General features: G+C 42.6%; 1 protein-coding gene across 8 annotated transcripts in view; it reads right to left on the reverse strand.

The window, feature by feature from the left end:
- The window catches only part of MAP7D3 (MAP7 domain containing 3), an 89,805-nt gene extending 70,854 nt beyond the window's left edge, over positions 1-18,951 (reverse strand). For all 8 annotated transcript variants that reach the window (XM_088465768.1, XM_088465767.1, XM_088465772.1 and 5 more), the window contains exon 1: positions 18,785-18,951. In XM_088465768.1, coding sequence (XP_088321894.1) covers positions 18,785-18,830 — 46 coding nt within the window. In that variant the 5' untranslated portion in view covers positions 18,831-18,951. The remainder of the gene's footprint in view (positions 1-18,784) is intronic.
- Between the last annotated feature and the right edge of the window lie 1,786 nt (positions 18,952-20,737).

Genomic DNA, 20,737 nt, shown 5'->3' on the forward strand with positions numbered 1-20,737 from the left:
AGTTTTAAAAGCTTGCACTACGGGGGCCATTCAATTGTTTTATCACACCCTATCTCCTGTCTAAAGTGCTGGGAGATTGGGGTGTGCGATATTCAATTGTTTTTGGGCGCCCATGCATATCGCACCCAAATAAACAGGGTTTTGCCATGTAAAACAGCTAAATCTGCCTTAAGTCCTGCTTTGGGTACACAAACTCTTGTTTGGGCACCTAAGGTGCCGACTTGTCGCACATTTCTGCTCGCCTACCCAGGGGGCTGCGAGCAGAAATGTGTGCTCCCACGCCTGAAACTCCTGAACAGAGCAACAACTGAATTGCTATATCGGACACCGGGCACCATCAGCCGCGAGCAAAAACAACTGAAATCTCCAGTCTGCAAATTAGCCATAAAAAGAGAAATCTAACCAAAAGGAAAATATGAATAGAATCAGTTGACACCCACCTATACACCCCATCAGCCTGAGACAGTTATCTCAAGAGTCTGAATGAAAATGTACTTTTATGAAGGTCTGTGTTATCGGGCTTTAGCTGTTAAATTTAGCATTTCTCTCTTTTCCATTACAAATTCTGTAATGTAAAAGCAGTTCTATCAAAATGACATCAGAATAACTAAATGTCTTTATGTCCCTGGGACAAGCTTTAGAAATAGCGCAAACAAAAAGACCATTTAGTATAAGCAAACAAACGACAAGCGTACACCCAGCCAGCAAAATATCTACAAAGACCTCCTTATATATAGACATTCCCATCTGCAGGCCAAGAACAAGGTCACTATATAACATCTTAAAGAAACATCTCCACCAAACCAAGAATGTAAGTTATTTTCATATAAGAGAGCTACAAGAACCATTCATTCAGTTATTTCTGAAAACCTTTGTATGAATGGAAAGGTTATAGCAGAAGCCATAGAGGACATTGCAGAGTCTCACAGAGAGGAGATAATAGCTTGCTCTAACACATATACAACACAACACATTTTAGTAAACAATTTGCAAAGGTTCAGTGCTCCTTTAAGCCAATAAAAACTAATATAATGTAGAACATGTATTTTTCCTATAGTGTTTGGCTCTCACACATGGACAAATTGATATCGCATCCGTGGTTCGATGTGGTGCGATACATTCATTGTATGGAGATCACAGCGACAATCAATTTAGAATTAATGATTGATCCACATAATGGAAAGGATTAAACTGATGATGAATCAAAATCCTTTCAATTCAAATCAGTTCATTATAACAGAACATAAAAAAAAAAAAAAACCTGTAATAGACAGACTTTATTACATGGCGTGACATGCGAATTATATGCGGGATTGTGCTGTGCCGGGATACGTTCAATATCCCAACAGCGGGGAATCTGGCAGCCAGAATGCAGACACCAGAATCCCGACACTTAACAGAATACCGGCGCCGGCATTCTGACAGTCGGAATCTGACAGTAAGTAGAGGGGTTAGGGATAGGGTTATGGTGCGTACACACGGTACAATCAGTCAGAGATAACAATATCGCTGACTGACCTCCCTGCACCATCCCGATGTGCTGGATGATCAATATCGTTCATCCAGCACACAACCGACGGGCCAGCGTAACCTGGACGATATCGACCAGGGCTTGCATGCACCGCCGATGGACGATATCATTATAGTCCATACATGCCGACGCATCGCTTGGTCGTTTGAGGGCTGGAAGGCACAAAAAAAAAAATGAACGATCTGAACAATATCGTTAATATCATGCATTTTTATCGTACCGTGTGTACTCGCCATAAGGCACTAGGGGGAGGTTAGGTTTAGGCACCTTGGAGGGAGTATTAGGGTTAGGTATACTTACCTCGAGCCATCGGGATGGTAACCTAGTCGGGATGCCGACGTCGGGATTCTGACTGCCCGGATCCCGTACCCAACTGTGCCATATGCGATGACTCCATTTTGTAGAAGAAATTCTACAGGTAATCTTACTCAATGGAATCAAGCAATAACATCTGCTCTGTTTGTATAACCAGGCTCTTCAAGATTGAGCAGATGTTATTTAATAAAAATAGCCAGGTCGAACTGACTTATCAGCACCCATACTGCCTGGATGTCACTAGTTTTGGATATATAACTGAAAAGCTATTAGAGAGCAACATGGCCACTTGTCAGCGCTGCAGCTCTGGAGAGTGGGGAAAACAGGTTGATACAAGGTAGTCAAAATGCAGATGTGAAAATAAAGGGTTATTTTTTGAGGATGACAAAATAATACAGATTTCAGGAGCCAGCAGAAAATTTTAAGTAAGATTAATATTTATATTTTATTTATAAAATGTTCTTTTTAAATGAGCACTTGCTACTTTGGTTATGAGATTTATCCCTTGATAAATTCATATGGTGCATCACATACAAGAAGTTTTGTTTTTTTGTATTTTGAAAGGATAATTTAAAGCGGCACTCACATTCAGTGTAAAGCATGTCAGACTTTACAATGAACATGAATACCGCTTTAAATTTTCAGCTCCAAGTCGCAGCTTCGTAAATATAGCCCTAAGTGTCTTTATAGTGAACTAATTTGTACTGGCAGAGCGAAAGCTGAACACAGACAGCTGAGAAAGTGTGCAAGCAAGAAAATATATGAATAGCATCTATACGCTGCAAAGCCCCCTTTCTTCCTACAGGTTACCATTACAGAATATAAAAATGTAGTACGAGAGCTACTATCTTTAATTCTCGGTCAACATTATACTCAACGGACCATAATTTGTCTCTACTAGCTACTGTGCAATCAGAGAGTAGAAAGGGAGGAAAGGACATTTCACCATGGTAACTTGTATTGTTAGTATAATAAGGTTCCCAAAGGTAAACAGAAAGAACATGAAACTCAGTGAACACATGAGGCTAATGATGAATGTCTATTATATGCAACTTGACATTCTCAGATTGTAATTATTATTCTGTGACATAACGGTGTAACATGTAAAGGGAAAGAGGCCTAGTAGGACAGGGGGACTGGACTATAAGATATTGTATATTTCTGCTTATCATGCTTGAACTATTATTTTTAGTTTTTCTATCACATTTGTATGACTGCTACCTGAGCTATGAGCACAACCCTTCTACCAGAAAACTGCATCCACATACAACTTAAACATAAGCAAATCCTAAAAATGTTCTTTAGAAACTTTGAAGCCCTTAATTATTAAAGCAGGTAATATACCAGGAGCCCCACAGTGTAACTCCAAATGAAATTCCTTGTGACACAAGGCACCCATCAACTGTACGGGAGATATCCCTCCAAGTATTTCTCAGAGATGATTGCTCATTATAATATTTTTGTGAGAAGAACCAAACAGGTTGGTTACTAATGAAAATTAAACAAGAAAACAAAACAATTGTTTCAGGGGTTGGTCCACATGTAAGATTAAATTGGAGGTTATTAAACTATGGCTGGATAAACTTCTCCAAAAGTTAGTAGCAAATGTATCTGTAGTTCACAAGAGTGATCTACAAAACAGTTAGGGGGGTGTCTAACAAACATCCTTATTACCCATCAGGTTACAAGCAGGGCGTAACACATGTATCCAGCTCATGCATATAGTGCACACAACAGAAAGCCCAGCATGTAATTTTAAGCACAAAGTGACCCCATCTGTCCCTGTAGCAGAGAGGGAGCTTTATACTGAAACAGCAATTGCTATTAGTGGGCGCTGACACTTTGAATAAGGACAGGCCAAGGTAACATAACTTGCACCTCGTTACCCAACAATGCGGTACCCTTAGCTCCCTAGGTCTCCTCTGGTTTCCAGGGTCTATTTGGTATTCACCATGGTGACCTGTCAACTGGATTTTGTCAGTCACTTCCCAAAATGCAACATAAATCAGTAAATGTGTAAATATGTAGGTTAGTCTCCCACATCACAGGCTCTTCTGAATAGGGACATATTCAATTAGGTGCGAGAACAGCAAAAGTTAGGTGCAGGGTTTTTAATACTTTGAGCAGCGGGAGGTATTTTTTCTTGCAGCCATGGAACACGAGCAAATTTTCCTAAACTCCATATTTTTAGCTGAAATGGTCGGGACTCCTGCGGCGCCCCCGAATGACCACTTAAGCAACTGGAAGTGTCCAATTAGCTTAGTAAGTAATTACTCACCTTCCGATGAGGCGTCTTCTTCCTGCAGCAGCAGTGTAAGTATGTGCAGCCACCTCCCTGCCCAGCAGCCCCCTCTCCAGTGCAAAGATGGACGGGAGATGGCCGGGAGCCACAGAGACCACCAAAAAGGTTAACACTTTTTTTTTCCTCGCCCCGCTGGGTTTTCTAAACAGAAAACCCAGAGTGTATTGTTTTTAAATTGGATACCGCAGGTATCAGGAGCATGCATACCAGCAGTAATCCAAAATTGGGCGTAAGGTCCACAAGGTTTTTTCCGGTTAAAACCTTGCGGCCAATTGAATACGCCCCTTAGTATTGATTTGCATCTATTATCACATACAATTCGCATCTATTATCACATACAACCCTTTATACAGGATTCCATAGTGCTGTGCAATTTGTAAGTGAACACTATATCGAGGTAAGGTGAACATTTCCTTTGGCAATCACAGAATAGAACATTAGAAGAATTCCATTTCACTTCTGACAAATAAGCAGACATGTGATTGAACAGGCTGACTGGAAGCTGCAGAGTGCAGATGCATGCAATTTACAGTTCTACATCCCATGGAACAAACAGAAAGCTGTTAACCATTTGGCTCCCGGAACCTAGGACATAAAACTCGGGAGTCAGTGTCTCTGATGCAGCGTAACCATCAGAAAGGAGTAGTCACACACCATACGTACTGTAGTAGTTCCCACTCTAAGGCACTAAGTAAATACTACTGTGTGGCATACGGCGGACAAGGGGTCCTTACCACGTGGCATACGGCGGACAAGGGGTCCCTACTACGTGGCATACGGCGGACAAGGGGCCCTACTGTGTGGCATATGACTTGGGAACATTATTGTGTGGCATAAGATGAATTGTGGGCATTATATTACAGTAAATATAACATTGATTATATTAATGTTATATTACTGATGTATATATAACTATATACAAACTTTAATGATCCGTCCAAAATTTTGCCCTTAAAAATATAAATGTGCCCTTCTCAGTGGTCAACACCCTGACCAGAAAAAATCTTGAGTGAGTGAACATGACCACTAGAATATAAGCTCTTGCAAGTAGGGCTCTCCTTCCTCTATGTCAGTGTTTCCCAACAACAGTCCTCAAGGCACACTGACAGTCCAGGTTTTAAGGATAGCCATACTTGAGCATAGATGTCTTGATAAGAACCTCAGTTATTTTGATTTAACCATTTGTGCTCAAGCATGGATATCACTAAAACCAGGACTGTTAGTGTGCCCTGAGGACAGAGGTCAGGATACACTGCTGTACGTAATTATGGAATCAGTTGATTTTAATTATATCTTAGGAATCTTGTATTTTGTAATGTTGCTATGTTACTTCACTGTTTACAAGACTTCGGAACCCTTGTGGCACCTTATAAATAATAGTTTTTTTTTCTTTAAATTTACAGTTAATAAAAATCACATTGCATAACCCCCATTTACGTATAATTAAAACTGTCCCTTCAAGTACAAGTGTTTTTCTTGGGACAACATGTACAGCCTTTTCTCTGCCATGTGGCCTGATTCATTATGTATCACTATTGCGATCGCAGCTGCGATTATGCACGTAGGTCTCCGGCGAAAATATACTAATGTTTGTGACTGCTCAGCCAGCATAGTGATGCCCACTACAGCTTTCACACATCCGTAAGACCTCGCAGTCCGGGCGTATACATCGGTAACATCGGCCCCTCACGCACAATTACAGCAGGTCTGACCAGTCTCAGAAATTGATAACCTCGTCGCACGCAGTGAGTACACAAGCTACGTATGCCGTCGAAGTGGCTAATTTATGCATGCCCCTGAAACAGCGTTCAAACGGACAGGCACGCATGTGTTTCTCCAACCACTCCCCCTTCACCACCCCCAAACGTTGACATCCCGTCACTCACTCTGCGATGGCTTTGCATCTGCAAATGTGATCGCAGTACGATCGCAATGCTGACCTGCGCACACGTGCTGCAGTGCCTACGCAGTACACACCATCGGCCGATCTGCTTACGCTGTTGCAATTACGATCCGCGATGAATCAGGCCCATGGTCTGCAGTAACCTTTTGCTGGAGTATTTTCTGCCCAATATATTGAGTAAAGTACAATGAAATAATGGATGCTATCTGCTAAATGGAGCTAGTTAGAAACCAGATTAACAAAAACACATAAAGCAGCAGCAAGTCCTGACAGAGATTTAGGATGACATGACATTAGCAGACAACCTGGAAGAATACAAGCGCTCAATCATTACCTTAATATCCATATATCCAGTATATAGGCAAATCATGCACCAATATGCAAATTCTAAAGCATTTAACATGGTTTCTTGTCCCATTAGAAAAACAGAGAAGCATTAGCGTGCTGACACACATACCTTTGGAGTGAGGGATAGGATTTTCTATGTTTGTATTTGGCATTAATGTGCCACTCTACTGTACAGAGCTATTAACATGCAATTGTATGTTCCTTCATTGCTGCAATTCAAGTAATTTGGCAGCTGTTATTAATATAGAATATGGTGATGTTTGTAGAAAATCGAATTTCAAGGATTACTGTATATGCCAATTTACAATACAAGCTGGTGACATAGGAAATCACAGAATGACCCAAACTAGAGATTCATCATCAGCTCAGTCATTGTTCATGACAGTGGTATTCCTTTACAAGGTCTTACAAGAGTGAATGACTGGCAAGTGTTGTCGGGGAAGAATTGATGTAAATAATAACCACAAGTTATATTTGGCATGGTCATTCTTGGGGTCACCTAATGTAGTAGTCCCTGGTAGAGAACAAAATGACAGAAGTGGTGCAAACCTACAAGTCACATCTCACTTAGCATGCATACTACCAACAGCGCCGGCCTGCTAGACGGAGAATAGGCAAAAAATACATTGAAAAAAATACTTGTAGTACACTTGCAAAAGAAATGCTAACTGAAGTACTAAAAGTCATGCGATAGCAATATGTAATGGTAAGTGGCTGTGTCGTACTGCTTTCTTAGAAATGCCCAGACCTGCATCAGTTGCAATCGGGCATCTTGTGAGTCAGTTTGAACACCAACTAGGCTGTTCATTGCAAGGCGACGTGAATTATCAGAGTTTGAACGGGGCTACGATAGTTGGTGCCCGACAGATGGGACATTCCATTTCCAAAGTTGTTCGGACATTCAACATTCCTCAACCTACGTGTTGTGTGTGCCGGGAATACCTCTTGGAAGGCATTACCACCCACTGTGGACAGCGCAGTGGCCGACCACAGGTGCTCAATGATCGTGACCAGCTGTGTCTGGCCAGAAATGTCCGTAGTGACAAGCGACATTGGTTAAAATCACATCCACATTCATTCAATGCAGGAGGTACCAAGCGCATATCCAGCAGGTCAGTGCAGTGTTCTTTAGCTTCCATGGGAGCAGAAAAAACACTCCTGTTAACATTACCGGACACAGAGCCTCACTTGGGCTCGTGATGTCGCTAATTGGACCCTGGAGGACTAGCACAGACCCCATAACACCATGGACCTTAGTTGTCAACAAGGCACCGTGCAGGCTCATGGGGTGAGTTCACATGGCATGAGTGGGGTCTGCTGGTCCACCTTGAACGGTAACCACTACGTTACATTGCTTGATGACCATTTGCAGCCCTTCATGGACTTCATGTACCCCCACAAAGATGGAATATTCCAGCAGGATAATGCACCGTGTCATCGGTCACAAGTTGTCAAGAATTGGTTCAAGGAGCACTGTGTAGCGTTCCAATGAATAGTGTGGCTACCACGTTCGCCCAACATGAACTCAAATCGAGCATTTATGGGATGTGGTGGAGAGGTACATTCGCATCCAAGATCCTGCACCTACAAATATTAGAGAGCTGTGGGAAGCTACCCAGACACCATGAGTCAACATCTCTCCGGAGGTCTTCCGTCCACTTGTGGAATTGATGCCATGTTAAGTTGCTGCACTTCGCCGGGCTTGAGGGTGTCCTACATGATACTAGGCATCTATCCCATGACTTCTGCACTTCAGTGTATAGTGTTCCTCAAGGCAGTTGGAGAATACAACACTTATTTAACAGGGCTAATGTACACCAGACTTCGGGGGCAAATCAACTGAGCGTGAGTTTGTTTCGTTCCGGGAATGGGTGCCCGGAGCTATTTAATTGGCAGCACTGTAAATCTCATACTAGAGGATTTCTGCTCGACTAGTTGAGGACTTATTACATGCACTACTAGCATTGCACCCAGCACTGAAGTTGGATTATGCCATTTACTGCGACTAAATCCTGGGCTTTAGTTGCAGCAAACTGCATCTCCCAACTTAAGTAGGGGGCACAATCCAGACAACAGAAAAGCTCCGGGCACTCATCCTAGGAGTTCAACATAGTTATTCTGTCAATAAGCGCACTATGTTATATATTGTGCAACTAATGAAGTAAGAAAGAGGTTCCGCCTTCCTTCCCCAAATGATATAGATACAAATTTAATATTACCTCAAATAGGCGCTCAAATATAAACCATAGATAAAGAACAAATAATACACCCCTGGTGCAAGTTCACGGAAATGTGTGTACCACAACCTGGGTAAAAATGACACTGACATCTTACTCTGTTTAGGCTTCAGAGCAGTGTTAAAATCCACCATTCAACATCCTTTCCCAAATGTACCATAAATCCTTTATTTTCAGTGCTGCTGTCCTGTGCAGCTTTATCAACTATATATGATAAGCTGCACAGGACAGCAGCACAACGCGTCATGTGTTTTATCCCTACAATTTATTAAGAACCTCTGCGGAAGCGCTTGGACCAGGACTGGACTATTTACCATTTGTAGCTGGGACCTCATTGGACATTGTTTTATGTTTATCTACTGATGGATGAGGCTCCACTAAAAAGACATTGCATACTGGTGAGGACTTTACCTTTTTTTTGGATTATTACTACCAATACGGGACTTTATCCTCCAGCGGTGACTTTAGGGTAATTACCCATTTTGTGGATTATGCTCCCACATTCAAGAAGTACTTAAATGTGGGTTTACCAGCTATAGTGTAGTCCAGCTATCCTAATAGAAACATACACTGGGTCTTATATTAAGCAGCTGATGTGATTAATTGATTTTATTTGTCTAATTTGTTTTATTATTATTGTGAATAAATGTTGAATGAATTTAATACTATGATGTAATTGTTGTGCATCCAATTTTTCTAAACATTTGATTGAAGTGCTGATATATTTTATGTATTATATTTCGTATGCCACAAAACTTTCGCACATTTCTGCTCGCCAACTCAGGACAAACGTTTGCGCCCGTGGCCACTCACACCTGATAGGAGCTACAATTGAATTGCTCCATTGGGCGCCCATTAACTAAAGTCGCAATAAAAATCATTGAATCCCCCCCCCCAGCTCCTTAAAAACCCAATAACCCAATAAAGGTATAGTCAAAACTGAAATCAGTGCTGTAAGCCACATGAACTAAGTTATGTGCCTGTTGTATGGTTATATTGTTGTTGGGTTAGATTGGTGATATGGGCTACAGTACCTTTTCTGCAGTTATATAGGCACCAGTTTTTATACATCTGCCACCAGTATCCTGAATTATGATCCCTAACTTATAAACAGGATATCATTTTAAAAATATTTCTACTATGAGACTGAGGGCCTGATTCAGAGCCACTCGTAAGCGGCAGCTCGTTCGCTCCGAGCGATGTTTGCCCAACTGCGCATGCGTACGGATCGTTATACGCATGCGCGAACCAGTCAATGCGGCCGAAATTCATGTGCTCGCAAAATATGTGCTGCTAATTTGAGTGACAGGATAAGGCGTATGTGGGTGGTAACAGGGGAAGGTGCTTGAATACGGGGAGTGGAGATCCGATCGCAGGCGTGCTTAAAGGTCAAAACGGGCGTTTTATGGGTGTGCATATTTAAAACAGCAGCGTCATTGACCACGTCACTGGGTTATTTTTTAGCCAGAACTGCTCGCAAAATTGTGGTAGCAAAAACCAACCACAAGAATAGCGAGCAGCTCATACCCTGTACTCGATTAATCTAATAAATAGCGGACATGACGTAGGATGCGTGCGGCCAGGGGGTGTAGTTTCCCAAAAAACGACCGCAAGTTTTGTTCGCTCGTTCAAACCTAGAGGCGTGAGCAGACCGCAAACAGCGAACGGTTCATTTGAATAGCCACCCCTATTTTCTGGACGAGCGAGAGCAAATAGCGACCGGCTCTGAATCAGGCCCTGAGTCTTCCAGTAGAAACATTTTTTTAGGAAACATCACATACAGAATTGTGACAAATCCGGTCGGTGAAGAAATTGTGTCGAAATTTGTGATCAGCAAAATACTACGGAGTTAAAGAATTTCTCAATTAACAGCAAGTTTCTTTCTTAACAGCAACAATGATTAAAAAAAATAATAATTTAATAAGAATACTAATAATGAGCTAAACTTTTGCAACCAAATAAGCTGATGTCACACTAACATTTCTGGAAGCCATGCTTTCTCAATTTCTGACATGGGGCCGAATTAAATTGTTGCAGCCGCCTACGCGCCCGACGGAGCTATTCAATTGTTGCTCCTGTCGGGCGCAATCAGCTGCAGGGCACCCGAACTGCACTTTTCGCAATCACATCCAGCACTTTGGTCGGGTGTAGCCGTTTTACACGGCTAAACCAGACCTCATTGGATGCGTTCGGCAATCTCCTGTCACTTTAGACCGGAGATCTTGCGAGAGAAAACAATTGAATTCCGCCCATGTAGTCACTGCTTTCCGTTTAAAAGCCAAGTGCCTCTATAGTAACTTTTGACAGTTGATGGCTGCATTTGTCATCTCAGCAAAGCATTCAGAAATGTGCGACACAATACAAAATAAATACATGTATATATTATATGGTGCATATAGTTTTATACAAATTATTATTACATACACAATATCCCCTTCACATAACACATTCCATCAGGGGTATTCATCATGCAACACTCCAGCTGTGAACTACACACTTCAGCTTGTCCTGCCACAGTTTTGTTATTAGGGCAGGCTGACATGTCTAGTTCAACAGCTGTAGGGCTGCAGTTGAATACACCTGCTCTATATTCATTTGTGGGTGGAATTAGTTGTGAATAATGTCACAGGTGCTATCACCATGTTTCAAAACTGCATTTTTAAGGGAAGATTTGAATGATTAGAATACTTAATTATTACAAAGTAAATCCCCCCCTAACATTGTTTACAAGCTGTGCTACATACTGAATAAAGATTATTTCTGACTTTGCTATTATCTCACGGTTATAAGCACTATTGAACATAACAGGACCACCAAGCCCAAACTTTAGATTTTTTGATGTGACCCATGATGGCAAAATACAATCTTCTGTGTTAGCCTGACAATCCAGTGCAGCTGGGTTCCTCTCCATCACGTAGTTTAATCTCCAGCCACTTCTTTTGAACATTGGGCCTGATTCATACGGATCGCAACAGCGCACGCACCACAGTGCGCATGTGTGAGTTGGCATTGAGATCACCTACGCAAATATAACGCTATCGCATATCAAGGGACTGGACGTCAGCGTTTGGGGGGTGGTGACGGGGCAGTGGTAGAAGAAACGCAGGCGTGCCTGAAGTTGATTGGTGGGCTTGTTTAAGTGTGTCATTCCCTTATATGTCAAGGACTCCTAGTGATGTTTGTGTGCACTGTGATAATCCCTGCGCTTTTGGTCATGGACTTCATCAAGAGGCTGATTATCTGGCTACCATGTGACTTATCATGGTAAAAATCTTTATTAAAAAAAGGGTTAAGTACTTGGCCTATGCTGAAAGGGTTACCGTTTTAAAAAGGCCTTCTTAAGTTAAGGTGCTCATACACTGTGCAATGCACCGTGTAGGGAGACTGCCGATCCGTCGGCAAACGGATCGTGCTTTCTCAGAGCGGTCCCCAATGACCGCACGATGTGCCGGTTCCCCCCTCCACCATCAAAATGTGATGTTACATCTAATCCCAGATCTGATTAACCTGCGGGAAGATCTGGGGATGCGATTTACGATCACTCGGGAGCGCGCAGCACGATATCAGGTACGATATCATGCTCATACACGGCACGATATAGCACCTATGTCGGATCGGCACGTATATATCGTGCCGTGTATGGTCAGCATTACACTATAAAAGGTTATGGTCTCATCCAGGCATATAGACGTTTACATAGAAATGTATCCACACACATCTAGCCTCCTTGCGCGGTAAACAGCCCTTCTAGTAGCGCCATGCCGTGGTGTGACTTGGTAGTCCCAAGAGAGTTTTCATGCGACTTTTTACCTTCAAATGTGTCTTATTCACATAGCGGTGTGAATAGTGCGGCGGTGAAACTAACGTAGCGTTTTGCATGCAGATACACCCGCAGTTGCACACAGAACATAAGCCTGGCGCATATTTTAATCAGCAGAAGCTGCCTGTGTGTTCCATTCGCTGTGCGAATAAGACGCATTTGAAGGTAAAAAGTTGCACGAAAAGACAATGCGCTACCAAGTCACATGGCTGTCACATTTTATGTGTAACACGACTTATAGGTTAGGATAGTTGTATGTGGACACATCTGTATGAGTCACCTTAAATGTCATGTATTACCCATACAAACGTTAAATAGGTTTAGCTGTCTTGCGAGACATCTGTAGATATTGCGGCCAGAACTCATTGAACGTTTGCGTTGTATAATATAAAGTAATTATCTCATAAAATGACAGGGGCCATTCGGCAGCATGGCATCGCTAGTTACAATCTGTATGTACATAAGATATGAGGAAGTGACGGACGACCCGTGGGAGCTCGCATCATGCGTACACACAGGACGATATGAACGATTTGTCGTTCCGATGCATCAGAATCAGCCAAATCACTCAAGATATCGTCTAGTGTGTATGGGGCTTCAGGTTCATTACATAAATCCTCTACACCTTCATTATCCATTAATAACATGTTCTATGTATGACAAGGAACACTGGGTCTTGACAAAGTAGGATATCTTTGAAAACAGACACTTATCAATTGAAATATAAAATTTCACACGTCTACGTAGCCCCTTTCTCTTTGCCGCTAGCAGCAGAGGAACAAATATACTTCTATCAATGTTTAAGCTCAGGCTGTTTTTTTAGCATTTAATAGTGTCCAATGCTAGAACATGTTTAGAGGTTGTTTAATTTATTACTGTGTTGGCCCCCATTCCCACACTCAGAAGTTGTGGTCTTCAGTCCCATGCATAGCTGAAAGTCGGTGTTATGACTGTGCTACTAAGCATAAGGTTTAAAGTTAAACCTCAACTCATAGAAGCAATAGACCACCTTTTATTGATGCTTGACAGTCAGAAAGGGGTAGGGGCACCGGAGCTGCTGGAAACATTCATTATCAGCAGTCATATGTATGATCTCTAGGTTGTGTATATAACCTGAGACTATTGCATCCATATATGCTGCAGTCATTGTTTGTTTCCAGCTGTGCACAGGACTGGGGCATCAGCCTAGAAATGAATAAAGACTCAGTAATTAAACAATGCAGAAGTTGAACTTGATACACTTGGACAATTACAATAGTCTGACAGGAATTGCTTACAACAGGGGAGAGAAATAGAGTGAAGAGAAACTGAAGAGGGATTTACAGATGGCTGACACCTATCCTTCCAAATACAACTTTTACACTAAAGCTGGCCATTCACTACACAATTTTCTGTCAGATATCAATCTGTCCAATCTGGCTGGTTGGAATGAAAACCTGGTAATGTATGGGAGCCAATGACAGTCGATCATATGGTTTGAAACACTGAAAAAAGGACAAAAAAAATTGTTCAAATTGGTTAAATTTGTGTGTTTTAACCAATTTGTCTGAACAACCATTTTTGACTATTTTCCAGTGTTTGTGAGCAAATGGAAGATTATTTGCTCCCATACATTACCAGGGTTTCATTCCAACCAGCCAGATTGGACAGATATCTTGTATAGTGGACAGAAAATTGTATAGTGGATGCCCAGCTTTAACCTACTGCAAGACAAAATAAACTAACAAAAAAAAACCATTAAGCTTACTTCACCGTTCGATCATAACCACTGTAACCCAATTTTTTTTGAATCCCGACGTCTGTCATTTTACTTACACCGGGAGCCCGACACCCGGCTTAACGATCGAAGGTAAGCCGGACATGGACAGCCGCGGGGGGTATAGGGTTAGGATTAGGGTGTGTGTGTGGGGGGGGGGGGGACTTAGGGTTAGGCACCCCCCGGGAGTTTAGGGAAAGGCTAGGGGAAGGGAGGGTTTGGTTTAGGCACCCCCCGGGGGACTTAGGTTTAGGCGGCAGGGAAGGGGGGGTTAGGTTTAGGCACTTGGGGGGGGGGGTTAGGGTTAGGCACCTCTAAGGAAGGATTAGGGTTAGCGGGTAGAATAGGGTAGGAAATACTTACCTTGGGACGATCTGGATTTGCATTGCTGCCGGGATGCCACTGTCAGGATACTGAATCCTTCTAATTACATGGAATTTAGAATTTGGTGGCTTTTGACTGCAGAACCTGTTTATTGAAGAGTATTAATTATATAACTCACAAAGTATACGCATCATAAACAAGCTGCAAGGGTCAGCGAAGCTTTCTGCAGTGTAATATAGAGCACTATTGTACACTGCGTAACTGTGGCAGGACTTCAATTAAAAAGTAAAGATGTCTGTATATTTGCTGCGACAATATGATCGTTACAGTTTCATGAACAAAGAGCAGTATACTGATTTCCTGTAGAATCTATTATCTGGGCACAAGTCTGTGTATGGTGAGCCTGTATGATCCTGATGGGTTATGATGCTGTCACATTTGGAACAAGCACTGCAAATAATATACAGGGCCAAGTAAATGGTGATCGTGAAACAGTTGTGCTGACGTGGGATTATGGTATGCATGATGCCATTACGTTGGGTACAAGGCTATATATGGTGATCATAGGATGCCTATACATAGTATTTACTTTTTGTTTTCCATATTATCCAAATTTATGTATTTACTTCTTTACCTGTGCACACCAAGCACATTTGTATCAGACCATATGGTACATTCCACCACAAAACAAACATGGCCTGCATGGATTACTAAATCACAGCCATAAAGAGGCAGTATCCTTCTACTAGCCAGCCAGATGAGTCCAGCTTTGCACATTTTTATTCTGTAAGATTCCATAAAGACAGGCATATTATAAAGATAGTCGACCATGTTAGACTTTCCTTTCAACTAACTGATATTTTTAGTCGTAATCTGTCACCAGTGTTAATCGCATTGCTAGACTCTGCAGAAGGGGTTATCACATGGTGCGGTGTTCCTTATCTGCATTAATTATATATACTGAGGGAGACAGACACTTCCATGCTTCATAAAAAGAGACCTGAAAATTCTTTAAGAAATGTAAACATGTGGACACTGCCCAGTTATAATCTGCAGCAACACAACCAGAAACAATAATATAAACACCTTGTTTCCTTTGACAGGACACAAAAGAATGAAGCTCTTCAGAGCAGGAATCTCATGTAGAGCGAGCGCATCCTTCATGTTTGTCACTTAAAACTCATTTCTATTTCACTCACAGTTGCTTATTAAAAAATGTCACAAAAAGAGAGATATAAGGACGGGGGGGGGATAGAAGGACGGAGGTGGAGGAAGACGGAGTAATAGATACTATTGGACAGAGGGGTGGAGAGATAAGGACTGAGGGATGGGAGGACAGAGTGCAGCCACTGAGTCTTGCTGCTGCCTGCCAGTGCCGCAACCAACTGAATCCGGGGATTGAGCGTTTTTCAATCCCGAATTCCAGGATTGGTCTCCCTACACAGCACTATGCAATAACTGGCAATAGTTTACAACTCACATAATATACTGCAAGGATACACTGTAATAAAATGCACTCTCCTCCCAATCACCAAGCTGTCTACAGCCTTGTCATATAAGCTAATGTATTTAATTGAGAACACTTGCAAAGAAGATAAAACAAAACCAAGTTTTAATGTTGGAGTGGTCAGCAGACAGTCCCAAAGCTTTATAGCACTGTGTTATCTGTACCAATAATATTACCCTTCTGGGTAGCCAGGCATCACTTGATACTCTTATGCTGGGTACACACGGGACGATATGTTCAGCGGACGGTATCGCTGAATGATCTCCCTTGAAATTACCGGTATGCTGGATGAACGATATTGTTCATCCACATACCAAATATATTGTTAACGACCAACGATCGTTCTCCCATATGGAAAATGAACGATATCGTCCAGGTTGGCCTGCATGCATGCCCAATGGACGATATCATTATCATCCAGCAGGAGCGCGCATCGTTGGTCATTCATTGCATACACACGGAACAATATATCGTTGAACGATTTCGTTAATATTGTTGAAAGATAGCATTCCGTGTATATGCACCTTTAACAAAGCTCACATGTTCCATGTTGTATTAGCAAATATATATGTTTGAGTCTAATATATTTATGAAAGCTAATTATAAGGTGGAATTAAACTTTAATGAAAATGTACAAAATCTGTGTTGTAAAGTATAACTATTTAAATAAAACGATATAGAATAATAAAATATATATATATATTTTTTTAAAGCACACAAAGGGGGTGCCACATTGTGCATCAAAAAGTAACAATTTTATTGCAAACAACTAGCAATCAACTCCAAATCTGCGTGCGTACCAAAACAGGCGGTCAGCACCACCGCAAGTAATAACAGTGTAACAATAAGGCCAGTAAATCACCCGAACGCCTCCAGGATCTTGATGGGCCACTTGATCATTCAACGAAAGTAACGTCAAGCCACGCCCCAACGCATTTCGTCATCAGACTAGATGCGCCTGGCATCCAATCACAGCCGGTGACCGCTACACCGCAGTTTTCGCCTCCCACAGGACACTGCCACCCGTGGTTGGACAATAACCGCAGGCTGTTTCAGCAGGGTGCTGCGCCGGAGGGCAGGGTGCATTTTGCCCTTTACAAATATGGTAGGGCGCGGCCTAGCAGGAACACTATATATATATATATATATATATATATATATATGCATACACACACATACACTGTATATAATTTATTACACTAATTGGGCAGGACGAGCACTTCGCAAAGAAGAAATACATGTTTTTTTAAAAACCAAGTATGTGAGAGTTTACAATTCAGAGAATCAAAGCCGATGGGTGACACAACAGGATAACAAGCCGAAACCCCCCCCCCCAAATAAAAAATTTTACTTCCATCTTGTGGAATGTGCTTATACTACTATGCATTGATCCAGAAATCTAAGTTAGTCATGAAAATGCTCATAAAAACAATATGGAATTATATTAAACATTTAAATATATAGGGCCGTATTCAATTTGAGGTGAAAATCCGTTTGCGCGTGTTTTTGGCAAAAACTTTGACGATGACGTCATTTTCGCCTGTTTTGATTATACTCCGTATTCAATTGGAAAGTCAATGTAATAGGCGGAAAAGTTTTGCGGGCATGCGCGCGATACTTTTCCACCTGCAAAACAGGCGAAGTAGGCAGAAAGTCTGGGGAGGCGAAAAAGTATCACGGGTCCGCTCTAATTGAATAGGGCTCTAAGTGTTACTCTCACCCAGGCATAAAATGGGGATTATATCAGCTACATAAATTTAAAGCTTGCCCAAAGGGTAATATTTATGAAAACCAGTCCAAAAGGAAAAGGTCATCCTGTTATTTATGCCATGACTTGGTTAAGTGTATTACAGAATTAGTTACAATTTGGTCTATCAAACCCCCTTTTTTTTTTTTTTTTTTAAACTTTGCACCAGTTTAAAAAAAAAAAAAAAGTGCCCTATGGTATGATGAAAGATAGGAAGCTCCTACTACACTTAATAATACACAGAATTATGGAGGAAAAAAAAACCAGGAAGCAAACTAAAAAAACATTAATTTGAAATGATTAATTTCCAAGAAGCTGAGCTGCAGAACGTCACTCCCCCCAAAGCTCCTCTGCAGCTGGGGGACCTCTGGCTGTGCAGCACAGGGATGGGTCATAGGCTCCAAAGAGGTTCTGCAGCAGCAGCTACAAAAGTCATAGTGTATAGAGACTAATGTGACATGCACGCCTTAGGAGTCTCATACAGAGGCAGGAAATGTCATGTGTGTCACTCTCAGGCCCTCAGTCCTAATACTCATTGTGATGGGGAGGAAGCAGCAGCCACAGGGTGGGGGGAGGAAGCAGTAGAGGCGGCGGCGGCGGCCACATCACATCTCTAAGCGGTATTAGAGCACCATGTAGTTACCCCCACAGTTATAGCAGACATGGGGGGCGGAGAGGGACTGATCTCCTGAATGCCAGCAGCTCCCTCACAGGGAGACATGTGTACATGGTATACTGAGTGACAGGACCTTACAATCAGTGACTCTGACTGAGGCCGCTGATAAGAGCCGGTGTGTGACACCGCCAGGCGCTCTCCCCTGCGTGTGGGATCCCCGGGTCACAGCATACACACAGTAGCCCCTCCTAGCTTCTCCCTCCATGACAGGCCACGTCTGCTGTCTACAGCTCAACAGAATCCGGGGCTGGATCCGTCACACACCGCCGCCCCATCAACCTCTCCCTCCACCCCCGGTCATGCTTTGCCCTGTCTTACCCATCTGCTCCCGCAGACCCTTCAGCTTGCCGCTGCTGTCCGCCATCTTCCAGCTCCCCCCGGTGTTGCCGCTCTCTCTGTCCGCCCTGGGCTGCGCATGCGCAGGCGGCTGGAGGGAATCACGCGCGGCGGTTGTTGCTGCTGCTGTTGCTAGGGAGAACTGTGTGGTTGGGCTTAACCAGTAACCTGCCGGCCGGGCCCGCTGCACATGCACTCATCATCATCATCATCATCATCATGTGGCTCCCGCGTCTCCGGGGATCATTGCCCGTGTGGCCTCTCCCTCCACCTGACAAGGCATGCTGAGGCGTGTAGTTCCTCACCAAGTCCTACATACCCTGGATCACAACGATTATTCTAAACAAATGTCATTTACACTCAAACACGTCATCATTTTAATTACCTACACCAGTGGTTCCCAAACTTTTTTGTACCACGGCACCCTAGTGCATCAGATTTGTTTTCACGGCACCCCTAAGCCAAAAGTTTGTTATTGAGAAATTCAGAAAAAAATGTAGTGAAGTAGTAAGGTTAAGTAAATTGTGCTCACCTAGGTTCATATATGTAGTGGGTAACAGGTTTGTGCTTCTTTTCGTCCACATATTTATATTACATTGGCTATAAATAATTTGATTTGGTGCTGGACCACCAACCTGAGGCACCCCTGCAAGTGTCTCGAGGCACCCCATGGTGCCGTGGCGCACAGTTTGGGAACCACTGACCTATACAATTAATGTATTTCAGTGATTTGCAGTGATTTCTTTGACACTGGTTTACATTTGCACTTGTGTACTTTATGTACTAATAGGCTTTTGTTGCAGGACATCTATTTAACTAATACCACTTTCAGACAGAATTTTTGCAAAAAAACGGATTTTACCCCGCATTTGAGTACCAGGTCGTTTTGCCGGTCCCAGCCTGAACTCGTTTCAGACAGAAGAGCAAATTACCGGGTTAAGCATTTCTACCCAGTAATTTGCTAATCAACACAGGATTTTTTTCTGTCTGATACCTCTTTTCCATAGCTCCAATAACCCATGTTTTTGCACGTGAGCGCGCAGCAAACCGGGTTAATGTGCTGCGTGAAAAGGCAGGGTTAAAATAAGCCGGATCGAGGGACCGGCCTTTCAAGCCTGGTCACGAGAAGGGTTGAATGCGTGTGACCTGGGTCCCTTTCTCTGAATAGGAAGAGCCAGCGCTTGGAGATGAGATCATCTCCCAGTGCCGGATCATCACATGACGCCTGTCTGACGGGTCTCCGGGATGGGCGCGTGAACATAATCCCGGGTGCGCCCCGGCAATTTAGTGGAGCAGGTATGAAAGGGTCAAACCAGGATCTAAATCCCTGGAATTTCGACCTGGGTTGACCCTTTCAGACAGATATAGGACCCGTGTTGATCAGCAAATTACAGCGTAAAAGTGCTTTACCCAGTAATTTGCTATTCTGTCTGAAAGGGGTATAATACTCCATTTGATATAGTGTAAATATATTTGTCATTTTAGAAAAACAACTATCTTTATTACATGTCTTGCTTTGTAATTTTTACTTTGCTTTACAAGTCTTTTATCTGTTCTGTTTTCTGTACCCTGCAGGGGTAAATGTTCAGTTATGTTACTACAGTCTATAAAGAGTTTAGCCAGTCATTATAATGTCTCCCAAGGTGACAACGAAACAAAGAGAAGCGAGAGAACAAAACATTTACTTTAATTAGAGGTTTTCGCTCATACAGCCCTCCCCACTAGTGTAATGCCTGACCCAGGGGTATAACATTTTATATATCGCTTGGCAAAATTGCAGGGAGACCTTCCAAACCTACCCAGATACCCTAACACCTTTTAGAATATGCAAGGGCCAATGCATGTCCAGTGAGGCCTATAGGTTCTTGGAACAAAAGCCCAAACGGGGCTTCCCTGGGCATGTGCCGGCCCTCACGAATGCCCAGAAGAGCATAG

This window comes from Taudactylus pleione, unplaced genomic scaffold (genome assembly GCF_031769625.1).
Source record: "Taudactylus pleione unplaced genomic scaffold, aTauple2 ptg000064l, whole genome shotgun sequence".
NCBI classification, from domain to species: domain Eukaryota; kingdom Metazoa; phylum Chordata; class Amphibia; order Anura; family Myobatrachidae; genus Taudactylus; species Taudactylus pleione.